The following is a 27,834-nucleotide window of genomic DNA, read 5'->3' as shown; positions in this document are numbered from 1 at the left end:
TTTGCCATAGCACATCTACGACCACACGGGGGCAGTGTTAGTTCTCTTTCATTTTAGTGGCTATTTCCAATATTTCCAATTCCGAAAAAAAAGTCAGGTATTCTGTTTAAGAGCCGAAAGATTAATGCTCTTAAAGAAGGCTCTTAAACAGTGTGAGGGAGAATAGGCTAACTTAGTTATAGTGTAAACCCTGAAAACAGGAAAATGTTTTCTTTATAGTGGAGGAAGGTAAATTAATTCAACTATTTATTGATTTAAAAAAAAAAGTGATTTCATAATATCTATATGAGTGAACAAGTAAAAAGTCATATTGCCTGTATGCATACCTTCATTTTAAAAACGCCCCCCTGCTCTCTCCCAGTCCGTCGCCTCCTATGCTGCGCGCCGCCACCTCTTCCCCCCAGCGGAGAGGAAGAGCAGAGACAAGTGAACAACAAGCCAAGGCGAGGAAGATAGGAAACTGCAGAGGTGGGTGTTTTCTCCGTCTCCATCGTGAGTGTTCTCGCCCCGCGGTGGACACTGCACTTGTTCGGCTGTGAGGCATTTGTTCAACCACGCCGAGGTGTTTTTGTTGTCTCCTCTCAACTCACTTCGTCTCCTCCGAGCCTGCGGGTCGAGGCTTGGATCGTGTCAGCGCAGCAGCGGCAGCAGCAGCAGCACTCGGCTAGGCTAGGCCTGAATCCACCTCGCAAACACTTATGGACTTTGACAAACAAGCCTAACAGTCTCCACAATCGGTAATAGCCTGTTGTTTTGTTGTTCTGTGTTCGGTACAGCTGGTCGGGGTTTGTTCTAGGCTGAGAGGGGTGTGAGCTTTAATTGGGTGAACTTGGTTGTTGTAAACGCAGTGTTAGCAGGCTAGCTACCGCGGCACAAGCTAATTTAGCTAGCATCGGTGTATTCCCCTCGTTAGCTTGATGAATAACTCATCTGGAGTCAGACTTGGGGAAAGTTTGACAAAACTTCAGCATGCAGCCAACACTGGTTGATATCAAGACGGCTGAGAATATTAATTATCCAGCTAACATAACGTTATCTAGCTACTATAGCAGCTTATTACATGAATGGTCTGGTTTGTGGCTGGCAGGGGGGTGTAACGTTATAACGTGATAACACAACACGTTGGGTCGCTTCTGTTTGCTGCCTCTAAACACCGCTGCGACAACGTTTTACCAGACTTTTCCAACACTTTTCCCCGAGCTGGGAGGGAGGTATTCAGGTGAGAGTACACGGAAGTGACCGGCCAAGGCAGCCGCGTCACAGACCGCAATTCAGGAGTCAAAGTCCAGTCGCGGCTTACTTATCAATTTCCTATTATGTATTGTACTTGAGACACACACTCTCGGACACTGTAGCTGCATGGTGCGTTCAGGTGAGTAGGCTCGTATGGTGAGTGTGCCTTTTTTTGATTGATCATCCTCGGTGTTGAAAGTCTACAGTGAAAATACACTGTTTAATGTTTCAGCAGCAGCTGTCTTTTGATGTGGTCTGCCAGGTAGAGGAGGGAGACTGGATTTTTGGTGGAGGAGAAGCCAGGGACAAAAGCAAGAACCTGTTGTGTGGGTCTAGATGTGTGGGGTGTGGTAAGGTTGCAGGAGTGTTTGTTGCTTCATTATTCAGTCCTCTCCTGTGTGGAGGTTTCCAGCTTGGACACCTTCTCATCTTACAGTTGTTCACCTGTGAATGGATGCGGGGTCACTCAGGGACCTGGCTAAATGTGCTGTAGTGGCTCACACTTGGAGTAAGCTTACCACTTTCGCTTTGTAGTCGTAATCTTATTTGTGTGGTTTTAAAAATCAGTGCAAAAACAACACGGCACAGAACAACCTGAGACATGTTTGACAACTTGTCTAAAGTAACTGGATTATTGATTTGAGTTGGTACAGTCAACTGATTGGGGAGTTCAGTGCAGCATGGATGGACATGCCTGTCATATTCCTCTTAAATGCCCTGCAGGTATGTCTGCTTTGACCTGCTGGAACCAGATGGAAAAGATTGTAAGCGAGTTTGGACATGCTGCTCATAAATGCCCCCTCTGCAAGATGAACAAAGGAAGGGTAAAAAGTCATAAGTTGGACGTTTCTTTTGCTGCCTAGAGTTTGTTCCTAGCCATGTTGCCTCTGAGGGCTAAAGTCTTGCTGCTCAGCCAGTTGTTTTAAGCAGGGCTATCATTTGTGAGCCTCGGTAATGACGGGCTTTCAGAGTACACCATGGGTGTGTCCCTCTGACACACAGAAGCTGGGGTTTTCTTATATTTGCTCCTCCTCCCTGTCTGCCTTCTCTCTCTCCATTTATCTCTCTTCCTCCCTCTACTTCCAACGGTTTCACCTGCAGTCTGTTTTTATTTGAACGGGGAGGACATGTGAGATGTGTGATAGTCAGCACACACCGAGTGAAATCAAAGTGCACAGATTTCTGAAGCTGTGAAGCAAAACTGTTGCACAGCCGTGCCCTCCCTCTGTGCTGGTGGTTAACTTCATGGAAAGGTTGAGTGTCAGTTTGCACTTTTATGGTCCTCACTGCAGCAATTTATCCAGCTTCCTTGTTAAGTGGTGGTCACACTGTGACTGCAAGTCGCCAGTGGTAAAGCGTTTCCGGCTGCCGAACGTTGGTTTTTAGTTTGCTTGGCCATTTTTCACATTGCAGTTAACCAGGAATGTCAAGTTTTTACATGTGTTTTAAAATATTTATGTAAAATCACGGAACTTCCTTTGTTTTGGGATTGTGATAACATTTTATTATTGACTGATGATGAAGTTCCTGAATGGATGTAGAGCTGAACTATATTCACTAAATCTAATAAGACCATATATCACAGCTGAGTCACGTACAGTACATTTACCATTTGAGATCTTTGAGTGCAGTCTGTTGCTAAAATGAATAATTATGAGGAAATATTAGTTATAAACCAAGAAAATGAATTATTTAAGTTTTATGGGCTGCACCATTATTTACATTGTTGATTAATCTGTTTAATTTCTGATCAATCAATTACTTGTTTGGTCTATAAAATGGTAAAAATTGTTAATCATTTTCTCAAAGCTCAAGATGACATCCTTGATGTCTTGTTTTTGTCCACAACCCAAAGATGTTCAGTTTATTGTCATAGAGAAATAAAGAAACAAGAACATTTTCAGATTAGTGGAATCCCTTTGTAGAGAATTTTGTTACTGAGGTCAAGTTCATTACTAATGGGGTGAAATGGCCAAGCACGTAGAGACACTCGGATAAGTAACGAACAACAATTTTACTCTTGATATTTGAAGTCATTTAAATCAAGATTTAAGTCATTAAGCAAGAATAAAATCCCAGATGTTTCCTTCTTCTATCTTTCAAATATCACAAATTTAAAAAAAGAAAAATCTCTTATCATTTTAAATTCAATATCTTCGACTATTGTTTGTAGTGTTGTCAAAATACTGGACTTTCTCATGTATAGAGATTTTAATAATTTTGACAACACTAGTTGTTGGTTAGACAAAACAGACAATTTGAAGATTTCACCTTGGATGGATTGTGAGAGGCATTTTTCACTAATTTCTTTGATATTTGATTGGCAAAGTGTTTTGACCTCAGAAACAAACTACATATTAATCTATAATAAGATTAATTATTGGTTGCAGCCTTTATTTGTTACAATATTTCACCTAAACTAGAGGTGGGTGATATGTATGGGGAGAAATTAATTTGTAATGTGAATATGATAGTCAAGAACTTACTGTTCATTTCATTCAGATAAAACATGAATGGTATCGCTTTTACTGTAATGCTGCATTTAAGACTTAGAAAAGACAACATTGAAACTTTATCATGATATAACAATGACCAAAAACCCAGATGACATCAAGCTTCAAATCCGTACTATGTACAACATCTCGTAGCTTCATTTAGATGTACAGACAGTATGCTTGAACTGATTGGGCCATTTCTTGGCTCTTGTTGCCCTCTGAGTTACAGTTGCCTGCACGCTTCCTTCCTCACCGAGAATAGTAAGTCGGTGTCCTGTAGATTAGACAGCTGGCCTTACCGAGGTCCCTGAAAAGTCGGCGTGGAGCGGGAGTGAGTGTGGGTGGGCGTGTGCATGTGCAGCTACCGCACTGTGCCCACACTGTCGGCCACATGGGAGTAGAGAGAGACGGGGAGGGGAGGGGGGTGGTCGTGGTTTCAAGTGAGGATGGCAAAGGCGGTAGTATTTGGCTGTGGGCCAAGGCTAACACACAAAACACACAACACACACACAGGCCAAATCTCTGTGTGACCATTCAAATGAGGCTGAGTCAGCGGAGCACTTGGCCAAGCCGCAACAGCATTTTACCATAGCTTCGCCTCAGCTGTGTGTGTGTGTGTGTGTGTGTGTGTGTGCATGCTGGAACAGAATGTGTGTCAGCCTGCCACAACCAGCAGTGACTAAGTTTCTGAAATAGCAATGATAGCATATGAAAATGAGAGAAGACACTGCAGTCACAATACCCAGTGGGCACTGGGTGATAGACCGGCTGTGAGTGTGTTCTTCACAGAGTAGTAGTGGACACCAATAGTGTGTGTATATTTGTGTTGTGTGTTGGCTCAGGATGTTAAGTGGCTTAGCAGTGTAATTCCAGGGATATCCCATTAACAGATACGGTTTAGCGTTGGTGCTAATGGCCTTACAATAGATTAATGACTAATACCCTGGCTGTAAGTGGCTAAAGCCATTTACAACTCTCTCACAAGAAACTGCTCCCTGCCACAAGAATGTTAGTGGTGCAACTGGCATAGCTGTAGAGGTTGTGTGGGTCTGTGCGTCTGTTGCACGGAGGCTCAAGAGACTGCCTTCTTCTGTGCTCTCAAAAAAGTGTTGACGTTTTGACAGAGCCACAAAGAACAACTCAGACTGTGGTATGAAGTCTTATCTGATGTATGGTGTCAGTGCAGCATTGCTGAGTTTAAATCTTGGTCCCTCATGTATAACTTGACAGCTGCTGTAGGCAGCCTTCATGACACAACAAACATTTATTGGTAGCTTGCTGCCACATTTAGTGATGTGTTATCTTTTTGTGTTTGGGATCTCAGCAAAGATGCATCATTGTTGAACAAGGCTTTTTTGAGTGTGTTTTTTTTGTGGTTTGTTTACATGTCTGACGTCATATTTGATGTCGTCACCCTTAAAAAGAGGAAAAGAAGTCCTGAAGGAGATCTTTTGAATGAGGTGATCTTTTTTTTTTTTAATTAAATCAGTTTTCCTCAATAAATATAACTCAGCAGCAGCAAGCTAATCGAATTAGTGCATAAAATAATGATGACATAATAATATCATCCAGCAACATTATTGTTTGACATACATGGCAGTAAAATAAATCAGAACATTTCAAATTCAAGTATTTAAGTGTTGTGTGTCATTTTAATAAACTAACAGTCCCATGCATCCCAAGGACGGGGGCTGTTACTGGGATAACAGTGTAACAAACTAACCTACTGTAGCTTGAAAAATTAAAAATTTCAGCCTGATTTAGGAAGAAGACAAGCAAATAACACCACATTAGACATTATATATCTAACACACTTATTTTGTGTTAAATCAGCTGGCAGAGGCAGATTGACTCACTCCGTCTGTCTATACAGGAGAACACAACAGCTGAAAAATAGTAGTCTGCCTGCAAAGACCGCTGCTTCTCTCACAAGCCAAAGATCAATAGAAAATACATTTCAGTTGCAAAACACCAATTTGAACTCTGCCTAAGGATGTCACTTAATAAACAGATACAGAGGCAAGGAAGAAGAATGTTGATAGACCACCTCTTGAAGCCTCAAACTTTTTGGTACAGCCTTACTGTTGAGTAAAGTCAAGTTTTCAGTTGAAGTTTCAATGCATTCTTCGCATTAGGCCGGGGCTCCATATACCCACTTAAGATCATTTCAAGCCATCTTTCAATTTGTGAACATTATCCACAAAGAAGCACTTTGTTGGTTTGTGGTCAGACATCCTGATTGGGTCATAGAAGGTAATGGCGGCCACTCTCTCTTTCCAGGACTTAAGTGTTTGGCTGGGAAGTCAAAGTGTTGGTGTGAGAGACGGATGAGAGCAGCACAATGAAAGAGTGAAGGGCTCCCTTATTAGGACAGCTTCCAACAGCTGAGACAGGATATGACACGCTAAATCTCCCTGTGGAATGTGTGACAATGGTGGTGCGTGTATGTTTTTGTGTGGCGCGTGTGTGTTTCAAACAAATGTATGTTTTTTATGCCCTTCACTAATGGAAAGAAACAAGGCAGCATCAACTCCACCAAAACTTACCGAAGCTCTGTTTGAGTGTTCAAGGATATAACCAACGTCAGACACACACACACACACACACACACACACACACACACACACACACACACACACACACACACCTGCCACCTTTATTTAGTCTCTGACCCACATACACAATCACAGATGTGTGTGCGCACTCAAGCTGGCATGTGTTCACACTCAGACTTAATACTGGAGTCTTTGTTCACTCAGCTGGGCCTGTGTGCATGACACAGACAGCAGATTTGATCTCCATGAGTCAGTGAACTTTGAAGTAGAAAATGGTTTTTGCCCTGGTCTGGAGATGAGCCGCACTCATGTCATCCAGTTATTAGACAGACAATGTTGAAGTAATCCTCCCCAGATTCCTCATGCCTCCCTCACCAGCGTCCCTGCTGAGGAAGTCTGATAAAAAGCACTTTGTCATTGTCTTAATTTGGGCCGAGTGACGTTCACTCATTATGATGCTTCTGTAATTTAGGCTTAGGTCATCTGAACCATGTGTTTAGGCTGCATTATCTTCGAGATTGATGATTATAAAAACAAACTTTTCTGCTTCTTTTCTTTGTTTTGTGTACTAATTCTCTGAAAGCAATTTTCTTCATTGCTGTACACTAGATCATTGGTATTTGTCTTGATTCGTTGCTTCCATAATTAACAGTTATGTAATTGAGCAAATTATTTTGAAATGCACGTTCCAGTGTGTTGGGTTCCCATGAGACTTCTGGTGTCAAAACACTCCCTTTGCATTTGAATAATCATTAAACTCCCAGGGTTAGGAAAGTCAAAGTTCAGAAGGAGGAGCAGACATGTTCTATTGACTTTTAAAAAAACTGTTGTTAAGCAAAGTGAAAAAAATTAATCAACTCAATGTTAAAAATGTAAAGGTTTCCTCTGAATTTGAATATAAATTAGGGATTGACATATATTTTTTTGGAAGGCAGACACTGATACTGTAATCATAAACACTGATAACCGATACTTGGTTACATGGTCCTTTCCTTTTAAATACAGTTTATTGCTTGCAGTTTGTAGAGATAATAGTTGTCAGGCTATAAAGAATGCTCAAATTTAATCTCCCTTTACAGTAAATTGTCATTAATGGCCTGCAAATAAAATGCCTTCCGTATTATAACTTGCAGGGTATAATAAGTATAAAAGAAAGCAAGGTAACAAGGCCAGCCATCTTTTACCCTGTTGAAGAGAGCACACCATCCCAATTTAAAACACCTCTGGCGTTCCAAATTTGGTGTACGCTGGCGATGTGATACTGTCTTGTGATAACTCCTCTGAGTGCTCTCACATGTACTCCTTTCTCTTTCCCTTCCTCACTTTCTCTGCCTCTTTGGGAGGAAGAAGTGCTAACAAGCTCCTCACACTGCAGCTGAAAACATGCTGTAATTGTCTCTTGTCATGTATCTCACTTTGCTCCTATTTTTAACCCTGCACAGCAAAAGGTGAAGAAACTCACTGAAAAAGTGGCATTTTTTTCGCTAACATCCCTGCTCTGCTGATGCTGGTCCCACCTTGAATTTGAACTGAATAATCACTTTTGAAGATAAATTCTCAAGTCGTGAGCTCTTTCTTTTATGCCTGCTGTGTTTCTCGCTCTTCTACTCTACATGTTTTATCTCCACAGTTCTCTCTCTTTCCCTCATTTATCTTCCCTTGCTTCGCTTTCCTGCGTCAGCTCCTGCTGCTTTGTAACCTCTAAATATCAACTTCATTAGCACTTCAGTGTGTGAGGGCCCCTGTCTTTATATCTGTGTACTTGGGTGATTCAGCCTCGCTCTGTGTCTGTACTTTAATTAAATCCCGGTGTTGGTTGAATCTCTCCTCCTGTCTGGTGTTGACCCTGCCCTGTCCTGTCCTGTGCTCTGCTCTCAGCGTGTGAATGGAGCAGTGTGCGAGTACGGCCTCCCTGCTGGCCTCGGTGCGGGAGCAGGAGAGGCAGTTTGAGATGCTCAGCCGAGCTCTGGAGGAGGAGCGGAGGTCGTGTGCCGGCACCTTGCCCCGCCCCCTCCCCAACATGCAGGTAACGCGGAACAACCCTCCCTGCCTCATCCGCCCTTTTCACTCACCCCCACGCACGTTCTCCATCTCGGATTCATCCAGTGTCATCTCCATCCCATCTGTGTGGACTGACTGAATGGCTGCAGGGGGAAAAATACCTCCTTGGTGGTCACTTGAATTTAGCTTGAATTTTGGAAGTTAAAAGTTTAGTCAAGTTAAACGACTGAAGCACCTTCAAATAAAGCCTTCCTGAGGAGGTAATTTACACCCTCTATTGCTCCTCACTGCTTTTATTCGCATTTTGTCCCATCCTCCATTGGCTCCCGAGTAACCGTCCATGTCTCATTCAAAAAAGAAATCTTCCCATCATCATCATCATCATCATCATCATAATATCCCTCCACCAATCAAAATTAACAACCAAGTGTTCACCCGTCATGTTTGTCTCAACTTCGTCCATAGGAGTTTGCATGCGGAGCGATGTCTTGCTTGATATTTTGTCTTGTGATATTTGGCTTTTCCTTGACCATCATCAAGAGTTTACCTTTGTAGCTACAGTTTATCAGCCTGCTGGTGTATTGGGTGATTGGGTAAAATGAAGACGTCCCACAGCTGTTTTTCAGTGGGACAAGGTCTATTCACCAGGACAAGGATCCAGTCCTTTATCCTCAGCTGTGAATTCTTGGTAAAAGTCTTGATTAGTAAATCTGCTTCATGGTTAGTGTGTTCTGCTGTTTGCTTACACACCCTCTTTATCATGCGTGAGTCATTAACCTGGTTAAGAGACTGCAGGGTGACTTCATGCTCTGAGTTTACCTCACAGACACACACCCACGCTTGCTCATTCTTTCGCTTCCTTATTGGCACGCTCCGTCTTTACATATATGAATAAACTGCATAAATACACACACAGTCTGTCTTTGGCCCTGAGGCAACCTTTGAAACACACTCTCATAAACAACTGGGCTTTGCCGCTTGCTTGCTTTCATTCTTTCATTTCGCCGTAGGCTGTCGTTTACTGACGGGACATGTCCCAGTCCCAGGTAGTTCTAGTGACTGATAGAAGCAGGAATCCAGGTAGAGTGTGTGTTACAGTGAGAGCTGGACAGAAGTGAAGCCTGTGCTGGTTCTTATCTCTCCTGTGTGTGTTTACATAGCCCAGAGGCTTCGGCATGCCTCTGCCACTCTCCCAGGCAGCGCAACACGACCTCAGTTTTCACTGACAGGTTCTCACACGCTCACATCTGCCCGGCACTTTCTACTATTCCCTCTGACTGAGTCTTCATCTCAACCAAAGAGTGTGTTTTATCTGTGTCTTGTTAATTTCATCTGGGCAGAGTTGCACTTTAAATGGTTGTCATTGCTCCTCCCACAAGTAATAATTTCTGCTTTCAGAAAGTTATTTCATATTTGTAGGCATGAGACAACTGTATTCCATCTCTGAATCACTATTGAGCAATTCCTCTCCCCTGGCTGTGCCCCTTTACCCCCATATTAGTGGAGATGAGAGTGCAGAGATGGCAGTAGAGATATATAAAGCTCCCCCTGTGGCTGGAATGGGAAATGCACCACACCCATCACCACCCATAGGCAGGCGGTGCTGGAGAGATTGTTGGAGATTTGTGTCTCTAGAGGTGTCATTATTAATTTCATCACTCACTAATTATTTCATCTGTTCATTCCATCATCACAGTGAATGCATTTGTTGGATGATTGTGCATTTGTTGGATGATTGTGCTACATTTAGCTACCTGATTGTGTTAACAGGTGAAGATTGCACACATGAGCTCTTTATGTTCATATTCATGATGTTTACATACCTGTTGGAGTTCATGTTGTGTCACTAGTCCATGCAGACTTTACTTTGGCTGAGAGACAAAGTGCTCAACTGTCACTGACTTACAGTTTCAACTTTTAAAAACAGCACGCTTGTTTGGTTTGCAGTTGGCCTGTTAATAGCTAGTTGCATCACTGTAACTCAATGTTTCTCAAACTGGGGGCGGGCCCCCTGGGGGCGCTGCTTCAGAGAGGGCGTGGATGACCAGGAGAAAAATATGTTGAAGCTGATTTATGAATATGATTTATGTAGCAAAAATAAACAAACAAGAGTTTGCTGAAGCTATAATGATGATCTTTATTTCACTAAAATTCAACTTGGATACCTTTTTATTTTAATTAGTTGGGTCTCCTATCATTGTTAATGATAGGGAATTGATAAAAAGCTTTTTTTCTGCTTCTATCATGCAGGAAAAGTTTGAGAACCACTGCTGTAACCCAACACATTAAAAATAGAGCATGGTTCTATTTTTTCAGCTGCAGTAGAGTGCTTGAGCTTCACATGATAAAGCTGGGTGCCATTAAAATTCAAATGAAAATTGACGACAGTTGCTGCTTTCACTTTTGTTTGTTACTTATTCGGTCAATACTGTATATGTATAGCTTGTGACTGTTGATGGCTGGAAAAGTTCCAATGTTCAGTCAGTGGTCTGACGTGTGTACGTGTCCATGAATGCACATTCATCCTTTTTTATTGTTAGCAGTTAGAGTGTGTGTGTGTGTGTGTGTGTGTGTGTGTTGCATCCCCTCACGTGTATTTCTTCCTCACTGCAGAACGGCCGCCTTCCTTGTGATGCGGACATAGAAAGGTTGACACTGAACGAGGGTTACATCAACGGGTCACATCACGTAAGCATCTTCGAAGCCGTCTCTTTGTTTCAGCTGTTCTTAACAAGGGTAACACTGAGGATATATGTTGAGTTATATACTCAATGTGTGTGTGTGTGTGTGTGTGTGTGTGTGTGTGCAGTTCAGGATGGAGCCTGGTCAGGTGGTGCAGGAGACATACACGGTGGAGGAAGACCCCCAGGAGTCGCTACCTGTTGTCTCCTTAGAGACCAGTGACGATGGGACCACGCGGCGCACAGAAACCACGGTAACATGAGTCGATGGAAAACGTGTTTGCACAGTGACCTATAGAAGTTTGTAAACATTAACTGTCGTTTCATGCCTCCCTTCTTTTGCTCTTTAAGGTAAAGAAAGTAGTAAAGACGACCACCACTCGCACAGTCATCCCCTCCGTGTCAGACACACTTTCCCTGGATGGTGGGGGTTCAGTGACAGGTATGGGAAGCTACCCTGCACCCATGGTCTACAGGCAGGCACCCGGAGGTGGCATGCCGATGGACTACCCCACTCACACTGTGCCCCGCAACTACCACTACGGACCGCCAGGGGGCTATGACGACTACCGCACTGGACCCCCATCGGAGGCATACGCAAGCCTTAACAGGGGAGCTCGCATGGATGATCGCTATAGGTACCATGTTTGTTGACATTCACCTTTAAGTTAGTCCCATCAAGGCCTCTTTTTCTGTTCTCATTCTTAACCTCCCTGCCTCTCCCCTCTCCAGACCGGTTCATCCAGACGGTTACAGAACTCTGGATCCAAACTACAGAGCCCACAGCAGGAACCAGCTGGACCCCTATGCTGCTCAGCCACAGGTATGTTCAACAATCACTGAATCATTTGGTTTGATGCAGGATTTGAACTTCGTCCTCTTCAAGATTCACTTGATGAATTAGGTTTTACATGTTAGGAATGTAATGTTAATAGGATTTAAAAGTTCTAGAGTAGAGTACACAAATCTACAAGCCATATCATAAGTTTACCACCTCATTCGTCTTGTAGCTTGTATTATATTGGAGCTTGTCTCTGTAGGCTGTGCGTATGGGAAGTGCCTTGGAGCTATCGGCCATCCCGAGGTTTGTCCCAGAGCCGTACGGTCTGGAGGACGATCAGCGCAGCATGGGTTATGATGAGCCCGACTATGGATTGGCACACCCAATGCACTACAGCACTGTGCCCCGCAACCTCCATGCATTCCCTCATGGTCCCCCACGCAGGACTGGGTAAGTTTTTGTATTGACTCATGCAGTATTTCAAGGATGAATTCTGTCTCTATGCAGTGTATAAAGTGTCAACTTTGAGAGTGATGTGTGTCAGAAATGCACATAATAATGTTCCTTCAACATTCACTTTTAAAATATAGAGTAAAGGGGAATTATTATTGTGTCATCTGCTCTGTCTCTATTGATGGATGTCAGTGTGTCCTTTCAAAATAATGTTAACATTCACATCTGTCCTTCTCTCCCCTCCCCAGGAGCTACGAAGGCACCTTGGATGGTGATATGAGCGGTCCAGGGGACATGTACTATTGGGGGGGAGGGGCACCGCTGGCCCAGGGTGAGAGAGGCAGCATGGCTTCGTTGGACAGCACTCTGAGGAAAGGTCCTGGCCCCAGCGGGTGGCGTCAACCAGAGCTGCCAGAGGTCATTGCCATGCTCAACTACAGGCTGGACCCCGTCAAGAGCAATGCAGCTGCTTACCTGCAGCATCTCACCTATAAGAATGATAAAGTAAGAGATGCACATGTGCAAGCTTATATTTTTTATGGTTGAAAGCCTTATTTTCAGTGTAAATTAGAATAGAATAGACTTTAATAATATTTATTTGAGGACTGAAGATAATTAGTTGTACATGTCTTTGACATGATAGAAGATATTGTAGAGCCAGACAGAAAATTATAATTCTAGCAGAGTGGGAGTAAGATAAGGAGTACTTGGAGGGGTGGAACACTTTCAGGAAGTAGATAGTGAAGACCCTCTTTTTCTCAACGTTGGATTTTGGCTATAGAACTGTTTTTTAATTGGCAAAGGCTCCAAATGTAAAATTGTGAGTTTGTTTATAAAGATGCTTTTAGATTTTGCTCATTGATCACTGAAGTCAACCTGATAGTAGAAAATTTGGACAAGCACCACAGTCAGATTGCTGGTTGGGAATGCACGTGTTGTGTTTACAACAACATGAGCCACAGAAAGCACTTAAAAGTATATGAGTGCTTTACAGAAAACAGGGTTGTGCGGTGAGGAAGTCTGTGTAAAGCTTGGCAGACAGACACTGTGTGTGTTTATTGATCTCGTATGTTGTGTTAACTCAAACTGCACGTTTAATCTGGCTTTCTGCACGGTCACAACCTGTGACTTTTATGTTCACACTGAAGTCGGAATGGCAATTCCAGTGAAGTTTATTCAAACAAAACGAATGTGACGGTTCTGCTATGAACAGAAAGAAAGGAGAAAACTAAAAATATGGAGCTGCAGCTGGCTGGATGATAAAGAAAATCCGGTGTTTGTTCTGCTTTCAGTTTTGTATCACAGCAGTCTCTGTCAGGACTACAGTTTTAGCCACAGCATGTAAAACGCTACTACAATGATATTGTTGTTACATGAGTTACATGACATTATCTGCAGTTGTCTGCAGTTTGGATGTCTGTAGTTGCTGACATAGCAACATTTAACTTGTAAAAGGCACGATAAAGAACATTTTAGATTAGTGTTAATTTCACCTTTAAGAAAAAGTACCACAAAGTGATCTTAGTGTTGCAGTTTAAGGATTTCCCAGGATATTTCTTCTCAACCGATGGGCTTCCAACATGCTTTCATGTGTCCTGTGCTTTGATTTTCCTTATTGGCGTTCTGATTTCATTTGGTTGTGGATCACTGCAACTTCTGCTTTTTAAAATTGATTTATGTTGTTGACCTGTTTGATTTGCTGGGCTCTATCAAAAACATTAAAACTGGACTTTACTTGACCTCCCTCTATCCACGTCCCCTTGTTTTCCAGGTGAAGTCTGATGTGCGTCGTCTGAAAGGCATCCCAGCGCTGGTCTCTATGCTTGACAACCCAAACAAAGAGGTCAGTTTTTGCTGATTACCTCCACATCTTTCTGTTCATTCTTTACTAGATGTGTGTTATTATTGAACTAGGTGGGGTAAAAGAGAGGCTTAAGGGATGTAGTGTATTTCTTACGTAATATCAAAACAGATCACTGGCCTGAGACAAGATGAACTTGAGACTCACGACTAATACCGACTGAAAGGGAAATGGAAATAAGCATTACGTATTTGAGTTCTCCTCAAATCCTGTAGGTCAACATTTGTGCTAAATATGGCTTCGGCCAAAACATTCTGAGGTTTTTCTACGATTCCCTTTCATTTAGCACAAGCTGTGGCAAAGTTTTTTGCTGATGTTTGTATGGGCATTACCAGACCAACCACATCATGCATTCCACTCTCGGGGCAAAAGAAGCAACTTAATTTCACATTTCATGCTCTGCGGCCAATGACGAGTTTGAAGTCTGGTGTGTGTCGGATGACTTGCTGGCTGGAAATATGGGTCAAAAGTGACTGCATCCTCTTAACGCTTTTAAGTGGTTCCAAAACATCCACACATTTAGTCTGTGTATGTGTGTGAGTGTGGGCAGCATGAAAGATTGAGATATAAAATAGAACAAAGAGTTTAATCTGAGAGTATTTTCAACACTTTAAACAAATAAGTGTGCAACACTGAGTATAGAATGTTTATGAACTTGTGCTGAAATTAACCCTGCTTTAAAGAGCAAATATGTGAGAAATATGGACAACTAATGTACTATTAATTATAGACAATTACACGCATGAGTAGCAGGGCCAAGACCCATGTAAAGTGCTTGGTACAATCCAACAGTTATAAGAGCATGACACTGTTTTCTAGTACTACAATAAATCCATGTGTGAGTGTAATCAGTGCACTCTTAAGTGATGCTCTATCAGGACTAACAGCTCAATAAGCTGCTATTGGGTCTCTGTTCTAGGTTCACTATGCAGCCTGTGGAGCACTAAAGAATATCTCGTTTGGCAAAGATCAAGACAACAAGATTGCTATCAAGAACTGTGATGGAGTGCCTGCTTTGGTCCGGCTGCTGAGGAAGACCAGGGACCAGGACCTCACTGACACTATCACAGGTCAGAGACACATTGCCAACACACAAACTGTGTAAAAATGGTTTGGACTGTTAACAAACCAGTTGAAGATGTTTCTGGTCTGATTGGTTGAACTTGTGGAAGTAGGCTTTTTAATTGAATATGGCATTTCTGCATTGTTTTCCCCCAGGGACACTGTGGAACCTGTCGTCCCACGACTCTGTGAAAATGGAGATCGTGGACCATGCGCTGCATGCCCTCTCCGACGAGGTGATGGTGCCCCATTCAGGCTGGGAGCGAGGGAGCAATGGAGCAGGAGGAGGGGAGGAGAACTGCAAGCCCAGACATCTTGAGTGGGAGACTGCGCTCACCAACACAGCAGGCTGCCTGAGGTATGGAAGGACAGAGATTTGATGATTTGGAAGGAGATGGATGGATGGAGGCAGGGTTCATGTAGACGAGAGTGAAATGGAAAAATGCCAGCTCAACAGACTGACAAAGCAGTGGGATGTATGAGGGAGGAAGGGAGCAATGATGAGTTAACAGAGCAGAAGAAACGGGAAAAACATCATGGGGTGGTCTTGATGAAGACAAAAGAAAGAAGCTACAGTGTGTTCATGTGAAGCCACCATTAATGAGAATGATGGCACAGTCAGAAAACAAATGCCTAGTTTGTCCTTGTCAGTAATAATACATTTGGTCCATTTTACAGGAAAGTTTATTGCACTCAACAAACCTTTTCTCACCAGTTTTTATCAGATAAAATATGCTGTAAATGCTGCTTCTGGTTACCTTCTAGTTTTGGTAATATTTTTCAGTAGAAAGAAACCAACCAATAAGCTCTCTATGCAGGTCTGTTGTATTCAAAAGTGATGCATGCAATCTATCGTGTTTGCAGGGTTCCCACGCATCCTTGAAAACCTGGAAAATATATCTTTCCAGTCATGGAAAACACATTGAAAATGAGAGAAAAAGCAAATGTCCTGGAAAATCTTGTGTTGTCCTGGCAACCTTTTCCTATGTTTCTATCAGAGCTCCCCAAAATGGATGACATTGTTGTCTGAAAGGGCTAAGTTAAGGATCATATTCAAACGGTAACGTTAGTTTATGGACCGGGGTTAAAATTATGAATAGCAGCTCAAGTGTATGCAAGTCGGACACTAAATACTGGCTAAGGCTACTTTTTCACTAATAGTGTTGTCTCTTCAAACACAATGCTGCTCTATAATGGACTGTTACATGATATGAAATGTTTAGTTATTGTAGCTGCATCTCATAGTGGGTGGGTAGGTGCCTCGTTAAAGACTCCACTTAAAGGTGACATATTATGCTCATTTCTGCTTGTTGACATGGTTCCTTGATGTCTAAATGGAATGATAGTAACATGCTTTGGTCGAAAAAACCGAAGGATTGAGCACAGCAGGGGTGTTTACACACCAGTTTCACAGCCCTATTTTAAGCGGCTGGTTTGAGTGCCTTTCCCTTTTATGCTAATGAGCTACTGCGTGCACCGCCCACCTCTTCCTGCCGGGCGGAAGACGTGAGGACGGCATCGCGTGACCATGGCAACAAGCTGTACACATTTGCGAAGCAACTGTTCTGTGTCCATGCCTGCATATAACTGATAGTAGCACAGCAGACATGTAGCAGCTAACCCCTGTCTCCGGCTCCAAGACAAAGTAGTGATTGCTTTACTGCAGGTAACGTGCAGGTCACTGTCCTTTAGCACAACATGCTAATGAATTAACGTAGCTCACCGTCCGCTAACAACTGAGACATTTCACCCCGTCTCCTCTGCGTGTTCACGGAGGAACAGTAGCTCACCGTCCGCTAACAACCGAGACATTTCACCCCGTCTCCTCTGCTTGTTAACGGCCGAGCAGTGGTTCACTGGCCGGTTAGAAGCGATAAAATCTCAATATCCTAATTCATTTTCTCAATTCACTGTCATGTTTTAAAAGAGTGCTGATATGACAAATTGTGAATCCTACGGCCAGTAAGCCCAACGTTGATAACTTCACATTAGCCTCATATTTACATCGACGGTTAGCGTTAGCGTTAGCATTAGCGTTAGCGTTAGCTCATGTGCTAAACGGCCAAAGTAACACAAACTACACTGTTTTTTAAATACTTACAGTTCCATCATTGACAGTGGGTATGGATCCATCTTTTAAGGGACAATCTTGTTGCCAGTCCAGCGTCCAGTCCTGACCCTGGTTGCTGAAGCAGTCCGACGTGAAGTGACTGGCACAGACCGTAACGCTTTGCTCACTGAAGCTGGGACGTTTCCCTGATAAATAAAATGTAGCCGCTTCGCTCTGATATCCTTTTTGATAGGGAGGCCATGTAGCGAAACAGGAGGATCCGTGCATCCGACGACAGAGCAGCAGTGCTCGGCTTTCGGGTTGTACATGGTAGCGGTCAGGCTGTCGCGTACAAGTTAAGCGAGAACGAGAAAAATGGCGGATCCTCGTCCAGGTAGCTGGCCAAGTGTGGGAGGAGATAGCCAGCGCCAGGACTGGAGTATGCAAAAGACCAGATTGTGACGTCACAATCCGGTCGAAATCCAAACGGCTCGTTTAGAGACCCAATCCCTGACTCCAGTAATTTACGAAATATTGACTTAGTTGTCGAAAAATCATGCTTAAGGGGTGGGGAGGCACTCCGGATACGCAAATATACATACTAAAGCAAGGAAAAAGTGAGTTTTGCATAATATGTCCCCTTTAATATAACTAGTAAAGCGGTTGAAGTATGTTTTGATAAACTGACAGTCAGCGGCAGTTAATACTCTGAGCAAACTCGACTTGAACTTTAGAGTCCAACTTAAGTTTCTTAATCATATAGTGAAATACAGTTTTACCATCTTTGTTACTTTTATACTATTAATTCTCTAAATGTCGATGCAGAGCTGCAGTGAAAAGACGAGACGGATGCGCTCTGTGTTTTACTCTGAAGTGCAACACTGCGTGACACGGAGCGACTGATTTAAAAACCGATTCTCTCGCCTTCAGTGAGTGGAATCCCGTAGGTTATAACTCTTGGCATTTTCAGTGGTGTAACTGGGAAACCACCACATGATCACAGAAGTAGATCATGAGATTGTGATGTTTATTGTAAATTCAGCGATGCTCTTCATTGATCGGAGCCTGTCTGTGACACAGCCTTCAGTGTTGATTGGCTAGTGTAACCAATCAGTTAGTGCTGTGGGTGGGACATTGATGGAGACTACAGAGTGTTTAGGAATATAATCATCGCTTGTATGTATTATAGTATACTATACAGTATAGTATTAGTAGTATACGAAGTAAGTATAATAAAACCGTAAACATTTCTTCAAAGGAAACCAGTTAGTAGTTGATTTTAATTATTTGTTTTAATCTTTTAAATCAGACTTCCAAAGAAAGAAACATATTTGGTCGTGATCCCTGTCCGTCATACTAACTAGATAGTCATTGAAAATGTCTTGGAAAAGTCCTTGAAACGAGCCAGGGTTCCCACTCTTTTCGTAGGGGTGATCCCTACGAAAAGAGTGGGAACCCTGGCTCGTCAGAAGCCTTTACTTCAACTACTAGCACGAATAAACAGGATATCGTATTCAATTTTGTATGTTGCTCATTAAAACATTTTAGGGTTAAATGTCAGTTATTTATGACTGAAGTCCAGGCTCACAGTAACTCTGTGCGATCAGGAGAGGCCGAAGAAGAGAATGTCAGGGCTGACAGGGAGGGGGCGAGCAGAGAACAGTGGGGCATTGACACATACAGTGTAAACAGTTTGTTCTAGCCTGCCGGCCTGTTATCTATGCATTCCCTCTGACCACACGGTTAATTACAGTGTTCAGCTGCAGGTTTTAGGGAAGCATGTGTGAATAACTTGGTAATCTTGAATGCTTAAAAAGTTTGGCATTTGCAGAAATGGTCTGGACAGTGTCCTCTCAGTACCCCCATATGACTAAACAGTGGAGTAGATGATCTGCACTGTCATTAAAATACCGTGTATTGGAGGGGTTCTCAAACATATTACGTCCCCATCTGATTTGTATTCAAGATCAGCGGTCTAGAACGATTTGCATTAACAAAATAACATTGAATCAGTTAATTCATGTCATATCTCTCACATCTCTAGCATTTAATTATTAAAAAATGCTGCAGTCGAACACTCTGAAAATGATCAGAGATAGGCTACTTGGGGATCTGTTGTACAAGAATATAATCGAGAATATGGGATATTATAACACGTAATTATTAAAAACGCCGTAGTGAAAGAACAAGAAAGTAATAACAGATGTAGGCCTGTGTATTTCATGAAAGGAAAATAAAAAAATATCAAACCTTTCCCGTTTTAACAGCCTTTGAAAGCATTAGTGTATAAAGTATAGATTTGGGGTTATGAGGTGCACTTGAATGGCGACCCTGTCGGTTCCCATGCTTTTTGCTGCACAAAGCAATGTAGATTTCAGAGTTTACGACGTACACAAGTCTCTGTGTGTCAAAGTCCGACAGCAGACCTCAGAGGAGAGAAGCATAGACATTGAGAAAAGCAGCTTGTGATTCTTACAACTACATTTACACTAGTTGTAGAAACTGTAAGAATGAATGTCGGTCTCAACCTGAAACTCCATCCAATAGTTTGTGAGATATTTCAGTCTGGAGCAAAGTGCCATCCATAGAGCCACCACGTCAGCACACTGGTCAATCATTTTTACCTTCCAGAAGGTCAATTAATCCATCTTCCTCTGACTGAAGTGTTCATTTTCTGTATACAGTGTCTGTTTTTGTGCTTACTGCCAGTGACCTCCCCTGACACCAGAATGTTCTCCTGTTTTTCTAGAAGTAGGGCTGTCTTCTGCGCCATAGTCCTTATTTCATTTTGTCTGCATTTTACATTGTAAATGTTTGCCTACTGCAGTATATAAATAAACTTCCTGCACTATGCAGTGGAGTGAAATCAGTGCCCCCTGCTGTGGAGGGCAATGAGTCCTGGTATTGTGTGAGAGGGTGTGTCTGTCACTAGGAAAAACAAACCAGTACAAAAGGCTGAATATCATTCCACACAGTTTTTCTCCCTCATGTTCCTTTCCTTACATGTCTTCTACATCCATGAATGACAAACTGGGTTTCCAGTTTCCATGTCTATCCAATCCGATCCTGCTAGATGTCTAAGTAGGACTGAGTCAGAGAGCAGCTGAATAAATTGGTCCAGAGCTGTAACATGATCTCACCAAACTGAACTCTCTTTGTAAACCAGCAGATTTAACAGGAGTTTCATTCAAGCAACTCATGGGGGTGTGTTTAAGCATTGTATGCTGGAATCCTTTTGTAGTCACTAAAATTGACTCTTTCCTTTCCCCTTTAACCTCTTTAACCGCCTCTTTTATTTCCCCAACCATTCAGACTGCTAATCCTTGTTTCGTTTCACATTCTTGTTTCTGCTCTTCTCCACTTTCCTCTTGTCTAAAGAAATGTGAGTTCAGAACGAAGTGAGGCGAGGAGGAAGCTGAGGGAGTGCACAGGATTGGTCGATTCGCTTATGTACATCGTCCAGTCCCAGATTGACTGTAAAGATGTCGACAATAAGGTGAGTGTAACTGCTATTGATAAAAGGGCAACTGCACCAATTTAACACACCAAACTGTGTTTACAGGCCTTGGTTACTACAACTACAAGTTATTTAAAGCTTTTTGTGGCTCTGAATGAATCCAATTAAACTGTCAGCAATTGAGTTGCATTTTGGGTAATGAAGGTGCCAGTTTTGAAAAGGAAGAAGACAAGGTAGTTGTGCTGCAGTGATGTTAATCCTTTTCTTTCAAAAGCTCTCCACCATGAGTCCAACAATGTTACGGTGCTGCAATGATAATCTGCCAGAGTTTCTTTTCATTAGACCAAATGTAATTAAATAATTGAAACAAGAGGGTGTATGATGCACTGTGGTTAGGTGACGTGATGTACTTGCAATGAGAAACTTGGCAGGTTGGCTTAAATTCTCTTCTCCTCTCTCTCCTCCACGCCACCGTTTTCCCTCCACCTCTGCAGTTGATAGAGAACAGCATGTGTCTGCTGAGGAACTTGTCCTATCAGGTGCATCGCGAAATCCCCGGCTTTGAGCGCTACCAGGAGGCCGCGCCTGTCAACCAGGGCCCCGCCCCCTCCAGCCAGAAGGGCGGCTGCTTCAGCTCCCGCAAGAGCAAAGGTCTGTGACAGAGAGGGAGGGAGAGAGACATGTACTATACATTTGTTCAGACAGGAGGAGGAACATTCGCGGTGATGTCACTGTTGACAGCAGTGATTCACTAGACTGATACTGAAGCGTGCGCACACACACACACTTGCACAAACAAAACAAGTTTTTTGCGCAGGAATGTTAAAAATTTCCAACTGGGAGAATGCTCATCCTCCCTCCTGCAGCTCTCTGTTTGCGTTTCACTGAGAGTATTGATTTGTTTTTGTCTCAACTACAAACTCAGGTACTACTGTTTAATCCCTTTGTCTGTGTGATTACAGAATCATTTTGCAGTGACATTGAATCTGTCAACATTCAGATACTGTTTATCCTTCCAGCTAGTTTTCTTTTTAGTATAGAATAATTGGCACTATAAACACAATGTCATTAGTTCATGAAGGTAACAACTACCCATGCTAACAATATAAATATAGATATTTTAAAAAAAATGAGGTTATCAATTAATGGACTAATTGTTTAGTTAGGTGAATGCTTTTCTTAATATTTATTATTTTCAGGTGTCTTGCTCATAGGGCTGCACAATTAATATGATATTAATACTATCAAATAGAAATATGGCCATGTGCAATATCCAAATCGCAGAAGCTGTAATTTTTTGGTAAAGATAAATGTGTGACAAAACAGCATTAAAATGAAGTACTGTAGTTCTTCAGAGATTTCCTCGCCTACAAATCTTGTTCTGTAGATGTAAGAAAACATGTTTGTTGTCACGTCATCATGATTTAAGTTTTTTCCGTGAAAATGAAAATTGTGATCATAAATCATATCTCAAATTATATCTGTCAAAATAAATGTAATATGATTCATTTTCTACAATATTGTGCATCCCTAGTTGCAAACAAATGTATCACAGCAACAAATACTCAAACTGATGCTGTACAAAGCAGTTATGATGTGTGAGCTGCTGTATCCTTTGATTAGCTTTATTTAGCCTTCATACTTGGCATGTCTCATTGCTGGTTTGTGTGTGGTTGGTGGCAGCAGTGCTGTTAGGATGTAAGCAGGTGTTAACTGGGTGCCTCAGTTATGGCTGCTTTCCTCTTACTTACCATAAGTGCTCTCTCTTCCTCCTGTTCTGTCGTTCTCTCCTCTCCCTCCTCTGTTCTTTTCTCCTCTTTTTCGAGCTGGGCTACAGATGAGTGGTTTTCCAAAGGTAAGCTCTTCACCTCTGTATGACTGATCTTTGCTTCTGCTGCCTGTTGTCATATTCTTAGTGGTATTAGTGATAGAGTAGCTAACAGGTCGCTGTAACTATCCAAGTACTAACATGCATGCCTTCCTCTCACTGTGAAAGAGCTGTAGTGTAATATCTAACATGCATCTCAGGTTTTGGTCGTAGCACATGTCTAACCACACCGAGGACAAATATACTAACAGTAGAACTAATTGTCTACAATAAATCTTGAGATTGTGCGTATTTTTAAGGCTGTAATGTTGATTTTGATTTCAGGTAGGAAAGATGAGGATCAAGCTGCAGACACAATAGACATTCCAAAGAGGACCACACCTGCTAAAGGTAAAGAGAGGCTGAATTTTTAATGCGCTGTATGTTTCTCTACATTAAAGGGAAACTGTGAAGAAAATGTGCATTTGTCCATAATGTTCTGGTTTCTTCTGCATTTTCTTATGCTGTCTTTACCTTCTCCGCCACACTTTCCCTCCTTGTCCTGTCATCTTTCTCGGTCTCTTTCCTGTAGGCTATGAGCTGTTGTACCAGCCAGAGGTGGTCCGCATCTACACCTCTCTGCTAAAGGAGTCCAAGAACCCCACCGTGCTGGAAGCCTCGGCTGGAGCCGTTCAGAACCTGTGTGCTGGACGCTGGACTGTAAGAGCCGCTATCCATTATTTTCCTGTTCCATTTCACAGCACCGATGCTACAGGACCGAACACAGCTTGAGTCGTTGGGTAGTCATTATTGGGAATGGACCAAGACAGTAGAACACACTTTTCCAAAGTACTTACTGAGACAATCATCATATGACTTTCTATATATTGCCCACGACCTTACTTGGAGCTACTTTCACCTTGTCCTGACCTTGAAAATCCTGTCATTACGGCAGGAGAAAAAACAACATCTCCTGTTAGAGAAGGCATGTTCAGTCTTGAGTGATATTTTTTAAGAACTGTGGCTAAGAAGTTACTGCATGTAAGATCAAAGGGGAATTTGAATACTAGTTGGCATGTGTCCTTGGGAAAGACGCCCAATACCACACTGACCTACCTCCAATATAAATGTAGTGTAATAATGAAGGCTTCTCCGCACGCCTACAGCAGTAAGGAGTGAGATTTTAATGTGTTTACATGATTGTGGCATTTTGGCATTTAACAGAGTTGTTTATGTATTTACTAGAAAAAAACTAAGATAGCTTGTTGAATCTAGTGAACTAGCTGCTAACACATCTCCCAGCTAGCCAGCAACAGCTACGGGGAAGTCTGTGTTGGTGTAGTCAGGCAGTGTGCGTTCATGTGCTTAGGAGGAGTAGCTCTGAAGGGAGGGGGTCAGCCTTTTTTTGGTTGGATACTTTCAAAATGTGGCACACTTTTGCTGGTTTCTACAACCCCAGTGTTAACGAAAAAACTGTCTCTCTGTTTTAGTATGGGCGTTACATCCGTGCCTTGCTGCGTCAGGAGAAGGGTCTACCCATGATGACCGAGCTGCTGGCACACGGTAGCGACCGCGTAGTCCGCGCCATGTCTGGGGCCCTCCGCAACTTGGCCATCGACGCACGCAACAGAGATCTACTGGGTGAGACTCGGAGAGCTTCTCGTTCTGTCCGCCAGTGTTTAAAATACTGTTTGAAGAATCTATTTTATCAAGAGGATGGCATCAGTAGTGTGTTCCAATTGTCTTGTGATTGTGTCGTCAGGTAAACATGCAGTGCCTGCCCTGGTGGCTGACCTGCCCGGCGGTGGTCAGAGTCAGCCAGTGCGAGTGCTATCAGAAGAGACGGTGGTGTCGGTATTGAGCACGCTCCATGAAGTGCTGGGCTCTAGCCTGGAAGCAGCCAAGACCCTCAGGGCTTCACAGGGAATTGAGAGACTGGTGCTCATTAACAAGGACGGGTGAGATTTTGAGAGTGAGAGTTTCGTAGCATGTTGAATGTGCACTTTTGAAGAACTTGCCTTCATGATCCCTTAAACGTTCCATCGTATTTTAAATTTCCTGATCACCAGTAACCGTTCTGAGCGGGAGGTGCGTGGGGCCGGCCTGGTGCTGCAGACGGTGTGGGGTTACAAGGAGCTGCGGCGCACTCTGGAGAAGGACGGCTGGAAGAAGACGGACTTCATGGTCAACCTGAACCCTCCCATCAACACCAGGGCCAACGGAGGATATGAGGACAGCAGCACCCTGCCACTCATAGACAAAGGTCAGGAAGCTACGTAGGAAATGTTATTGCTCTGCAAGGCTACATATCTCTGAGTTTAATTAGTGACAGCAGGTCTACTGTGTGTCCTGTCTTTGAATCTAGTTCAAGTATTGTTTACACAGAAACATTATTATTATTATTATTTAGTGAATTAATTTGTTGATGTCGGCCGAAATGTTAAAATGGCATTCCACTTCAAAACAGACAAAAACAATACAAAAAAAGACTTCTTGATTTTTGTTGTTTGAAATGCAGCACACAAACTACTGCTAAAGTTGAACCATTAGGGGTCAGATTTATATCTTTGAATTGAATTCTGATTGCTCTAAAGACTGATTTACAATATGGAGCGTTCTCAGCTTTTCATATTTGGGCTTGCACAAGCTTAAATTCCAAAGTATTTTATTTCACTTCAGCTCTACAGAGCACTGCTTCAAATTCTACAGAAACAGCTGTGGCAGTGTATCAGAACTCATTACAGTCTCCCTGTATGTTTCCATGTACTAGAGTTGATAAGTTGTAGGCTGTTTGCAGACTGTGGAGAATTAATTAGGAGTTGCAATGAATTCTTACTCATTTGTCTCAACCTGCTTACTGTGGAAGATATTAGAGGGTTCACTACAGTAGACGTTTCAGATAATCCCAACTCGGTTTGTTAATCACTACATTTATGTTAAGTTTTCTTTTTAATATGTTCAAAAGATCTCTTAAGCTCGTTGGCACGGATTTGAAATTTTCCAGCCCCCACCCATCACACACCAAAGTGTATATTTGCAAATACTAGCTGGCTCATGTCTGATACTTGAAACGCTTACAAAACACTCACACACCTACACACTGTTCTATCTTTGGCAGGAGCTGGTGTGGCTGTTAACTCCGCAGTAACATTTATCACTTCATATTGATGCTCATTGTGTTTTTGTCCTTAATACACAGGAGGCAAAGGGGACCGGGAAATGATTCCAATGAATGACTTGGGACCAGGCAAGTGTGACACACACACACACACACACACACACACACACACACACACACACACACACACACACACACACACACCTCTCTCTGGTTTAACATACGTTTGTCCTTTTCAGATGCCTACTCCACACTGGACCAGAGAGGGAGAAGGAACACTCTGGATAACACACTCGAACCTGCTGACAGAGATGCAGTACAGGTAAAAACAGGCCTTATGCTCTCACACACACACACACACACACACACACACACACACACACACACACACACACACACACACACACACACACACACCCTTCCCACATACATTACCCTGCATGACTGCACCACTGAGAATTACTAAACCCCTAACCTAATCTCTGCCATATACCATATACTTCCTACGTTCCTTTACTTACCTCAGTATAACAGACACATTTGTAAGTGTATTAATACAGAGGTCATCTTTTTGTTGAGCCGTCCTTCACAGGGTGTTACTTCCTGTTATCGTGTCATGTGTTAATGCTGTGGAAAACCTCTACATCATATTTGTGAAATCATTTCTTCAGGAGACATCAGTGCAGAGTCTGCGCCGTTGATATTGGTTGCACATCATCACCCAGCTAAAAAGATGCAAATTGTTGTAAAAATAAAGCTGGTTGATAATGTCCAAGACACACACACACCTTTCTGAGATTGTAGATTTCAGGATGATATAGACTGATATCCTGTCTTCCTGCTAAAAACGTTAGCGTGTGAAAGGACACGCTCTCACACACACCCACAGACAGCATGTTGATGCATGTCTTTTTACAGATCTGTGTCTTGCACATAATTTCTCACTGGTGTTCTTTTCCCCCCGAAACATGACCTAACATTACACTAACCTTTTTTAACCCTTCTTTGTTTTTCTCATCTGGTGCCTTTATTTCCCTCCACTTTTTTCCTCTTTCTCTCTCCTCTCTGTTTTGTGTCTTCTCACACATAACCCTCTTATTTCTTTATTTACTCCTCGCTGTGTATCTCGTCCCTCTGTGTCTTCTTTGGTCTCTCTTTATCTATCACACTCCTACGCTCTACTTCTTTTTGTCTCTCTCTCTCTCAGGGAGGGATGTATGGGGAGAGGCAGGCCTCTTTGCCTCTAATGGATTCTTACGATGGTTAGGCTACACCCACTGTCACACTGCATGTCAGCGCATGGTATGTGTGTCCCAAAGGCTGCTCCTCTCAACTCACTGCATGGCCTAATATTGTAGTCGTGTTTTAAGAACTGTGACTTTGTGTGTTTGACTGTGACCAGTGTTGTCAGTGAGCTCCCATTGTACTGTATTTGGACTGTTTTTGCTCCCCCTGCTGGTGAAAAATAGATGTGAAATGTGATTTAATTTTTCTCTCTGCACAGTTTGTATAATTTTTGTCTAACGTGTGATAACGTTTGTCAGCAGCTACTATTGTGTACTGTATTTCTTTTAATGCCACAGCTGTGAATCTGAAGTTTAAATGTGCGATTCCTCCCGCCTAATGTGAGGCATGACCGCCCCACATGAGATCAATTCCCACACTTGTGCCTCTTCTTCTCTTGCAGAAAAACTGATTGTGTGCATCACAAGACGACAGCCTCCTCCCACATACTGCCCTTGCTGAACTGACAATGGGGGACCACAACACTACCGATGGGACTAAACTCCATCCTTAACTCTCAACTCTTCTGTCTCTCTTCACTCTCTCGCAGCTTCTCTCTTCTCTCTCTTTGTTACATTCCTCCATTTGCAGCTGAAAAACCGAAACCACACGGTAAAACTGACGTGGATCTACGCTCCCTGTGGACAAACCGGACGAGACACTATGACCACTTTGTGCTCCTCGAGTCCCTGAACTCCAAAACACTAACCACTCGATCAGATACCGTGGCCACAGCACTACATCTCCACGCAACAACACTACGACTCGCCTGGACAACACTAATTCTCTCTGCGACAGAGACTGTGGCTTCATCTGAGAACTTATCTATTCCTTGGAGGACGGAGCGTAGACTTAGTCTAATTAAACTGATTAGAAAGAACTGTGGGATCACAACAGGACACTTTCTGGTGAGATTTTACAGAAATGGCTATTACACTACATTTCGAAGAAATCAGTGGAATGATTCTCATTGTTTTTCTCTCTCTTACAACAAAA

The 27,834-nt window shown here is 42.7% G+C and overlaps 1 protein-coding gene across 5 annotated transcripts; it reads left to right on the top strand.

The window, feature by feature from the left end:
• Positions 1 to 380: 380 nt before the first annotated feature.
• On the top strand, positions 381 to 27,827 carry ctnnd1 (catenin (cadherin-associated protein), delta 1). 5 transcript variants are annotated; one of them, XM_073474112.1, is made up of 21 exons: positions 8,169 to 8,309; positions 10,898 to 10,972; positions 11,094 to 11,219; positions 11,317 to 11,603; positions 11,698 to 11,788; positions 12,006 to 12,196; positions 12,448 to 12,703; positions 13,971 to 14,042; positions 14,980 to 15,130; positions 15,279 to 15,480; positions 20,551 to 20,668; positions 21,124 to 21,280; positions 22,467 to 22,484; positions 22,782 to 22,847; positions 23,029 to 23,156; positions 23,927 to 24,077; positions 24,199 to 24,394; positions 24,506 to 24,699; positions 25,636 to 25,683; positions 25,794 to 25,876; positions 27,242 to 27,334. In XM_073474112.1, exons 1-21 carry the CDS (start codon positions 8,169 to 8,171, stop codon positions 27,248 to 27,250), a joined length of 2,760 nt encoding a protein of 919 aa, XP_073330213.1. In that variant the 3' UTR covers positions 27,251 to 27,334. The 5 variants fall into 5 exon arrangements, with proteins under 5 accessions (XP_073330228.1, XP_073330220.1, XP_073330213.1 ...); XM_073474096.1 differs by lacking the exon at positions 27,242 to 27,334 and adding an exon at positions 26,762 to 26,856; XM_073474127.1 differs by lacking the exons at positions 8,169 to 8,309; positions 22,467 to 22,484 and adding an exon at positions 381 to 468 and having other exon boundaries at positions 27,242 to 27,827.
• Positions 27,828 to 27,834: the final 7 nt, after the last annotated feature.

Source organism: Pagrus major, chromosome 1 (assembly GCF_040436345.1).
Source record: "Pagrus major chromosome 1, Pma_NU_1.0".
Lineage (NCBI taxonomy): Eukaryota > Metazoa > Chordata > Actinopteri > Spariformes > Sparidae > Pagrus > Pagrus major.
Note: the sequence above shows the minus strand (reverse complement) of the source record. Positions and strands in the feature narration are given on the sequence as shown.

Excerpts from the sequence above, each read along its gene's own strand:
- ctnnd1 (XM_073474096.1), top strand. The coding sequence starts at position 8,169 with ATGGAGCAGTGTGCGAGTACGGCCTCCCTGCTGGCCTCGGTGCGGGAG. Across the intron at positions 24,078-24,198 it reads ACGCAACAGAGATCTACTGG|GTAAACATGCAGTGCCTGCC; the intron begins GTGAGACTCGGA and ends TTGTGTCGTCAG. Across the intron at positions 24,395-24,505 it reads GTGCTCATTAACAAGGACGG|TAACCGTTCTGAGCGGGAGG; the intron begins GTGAGATTTTGA and ends CCTGATCACCAG.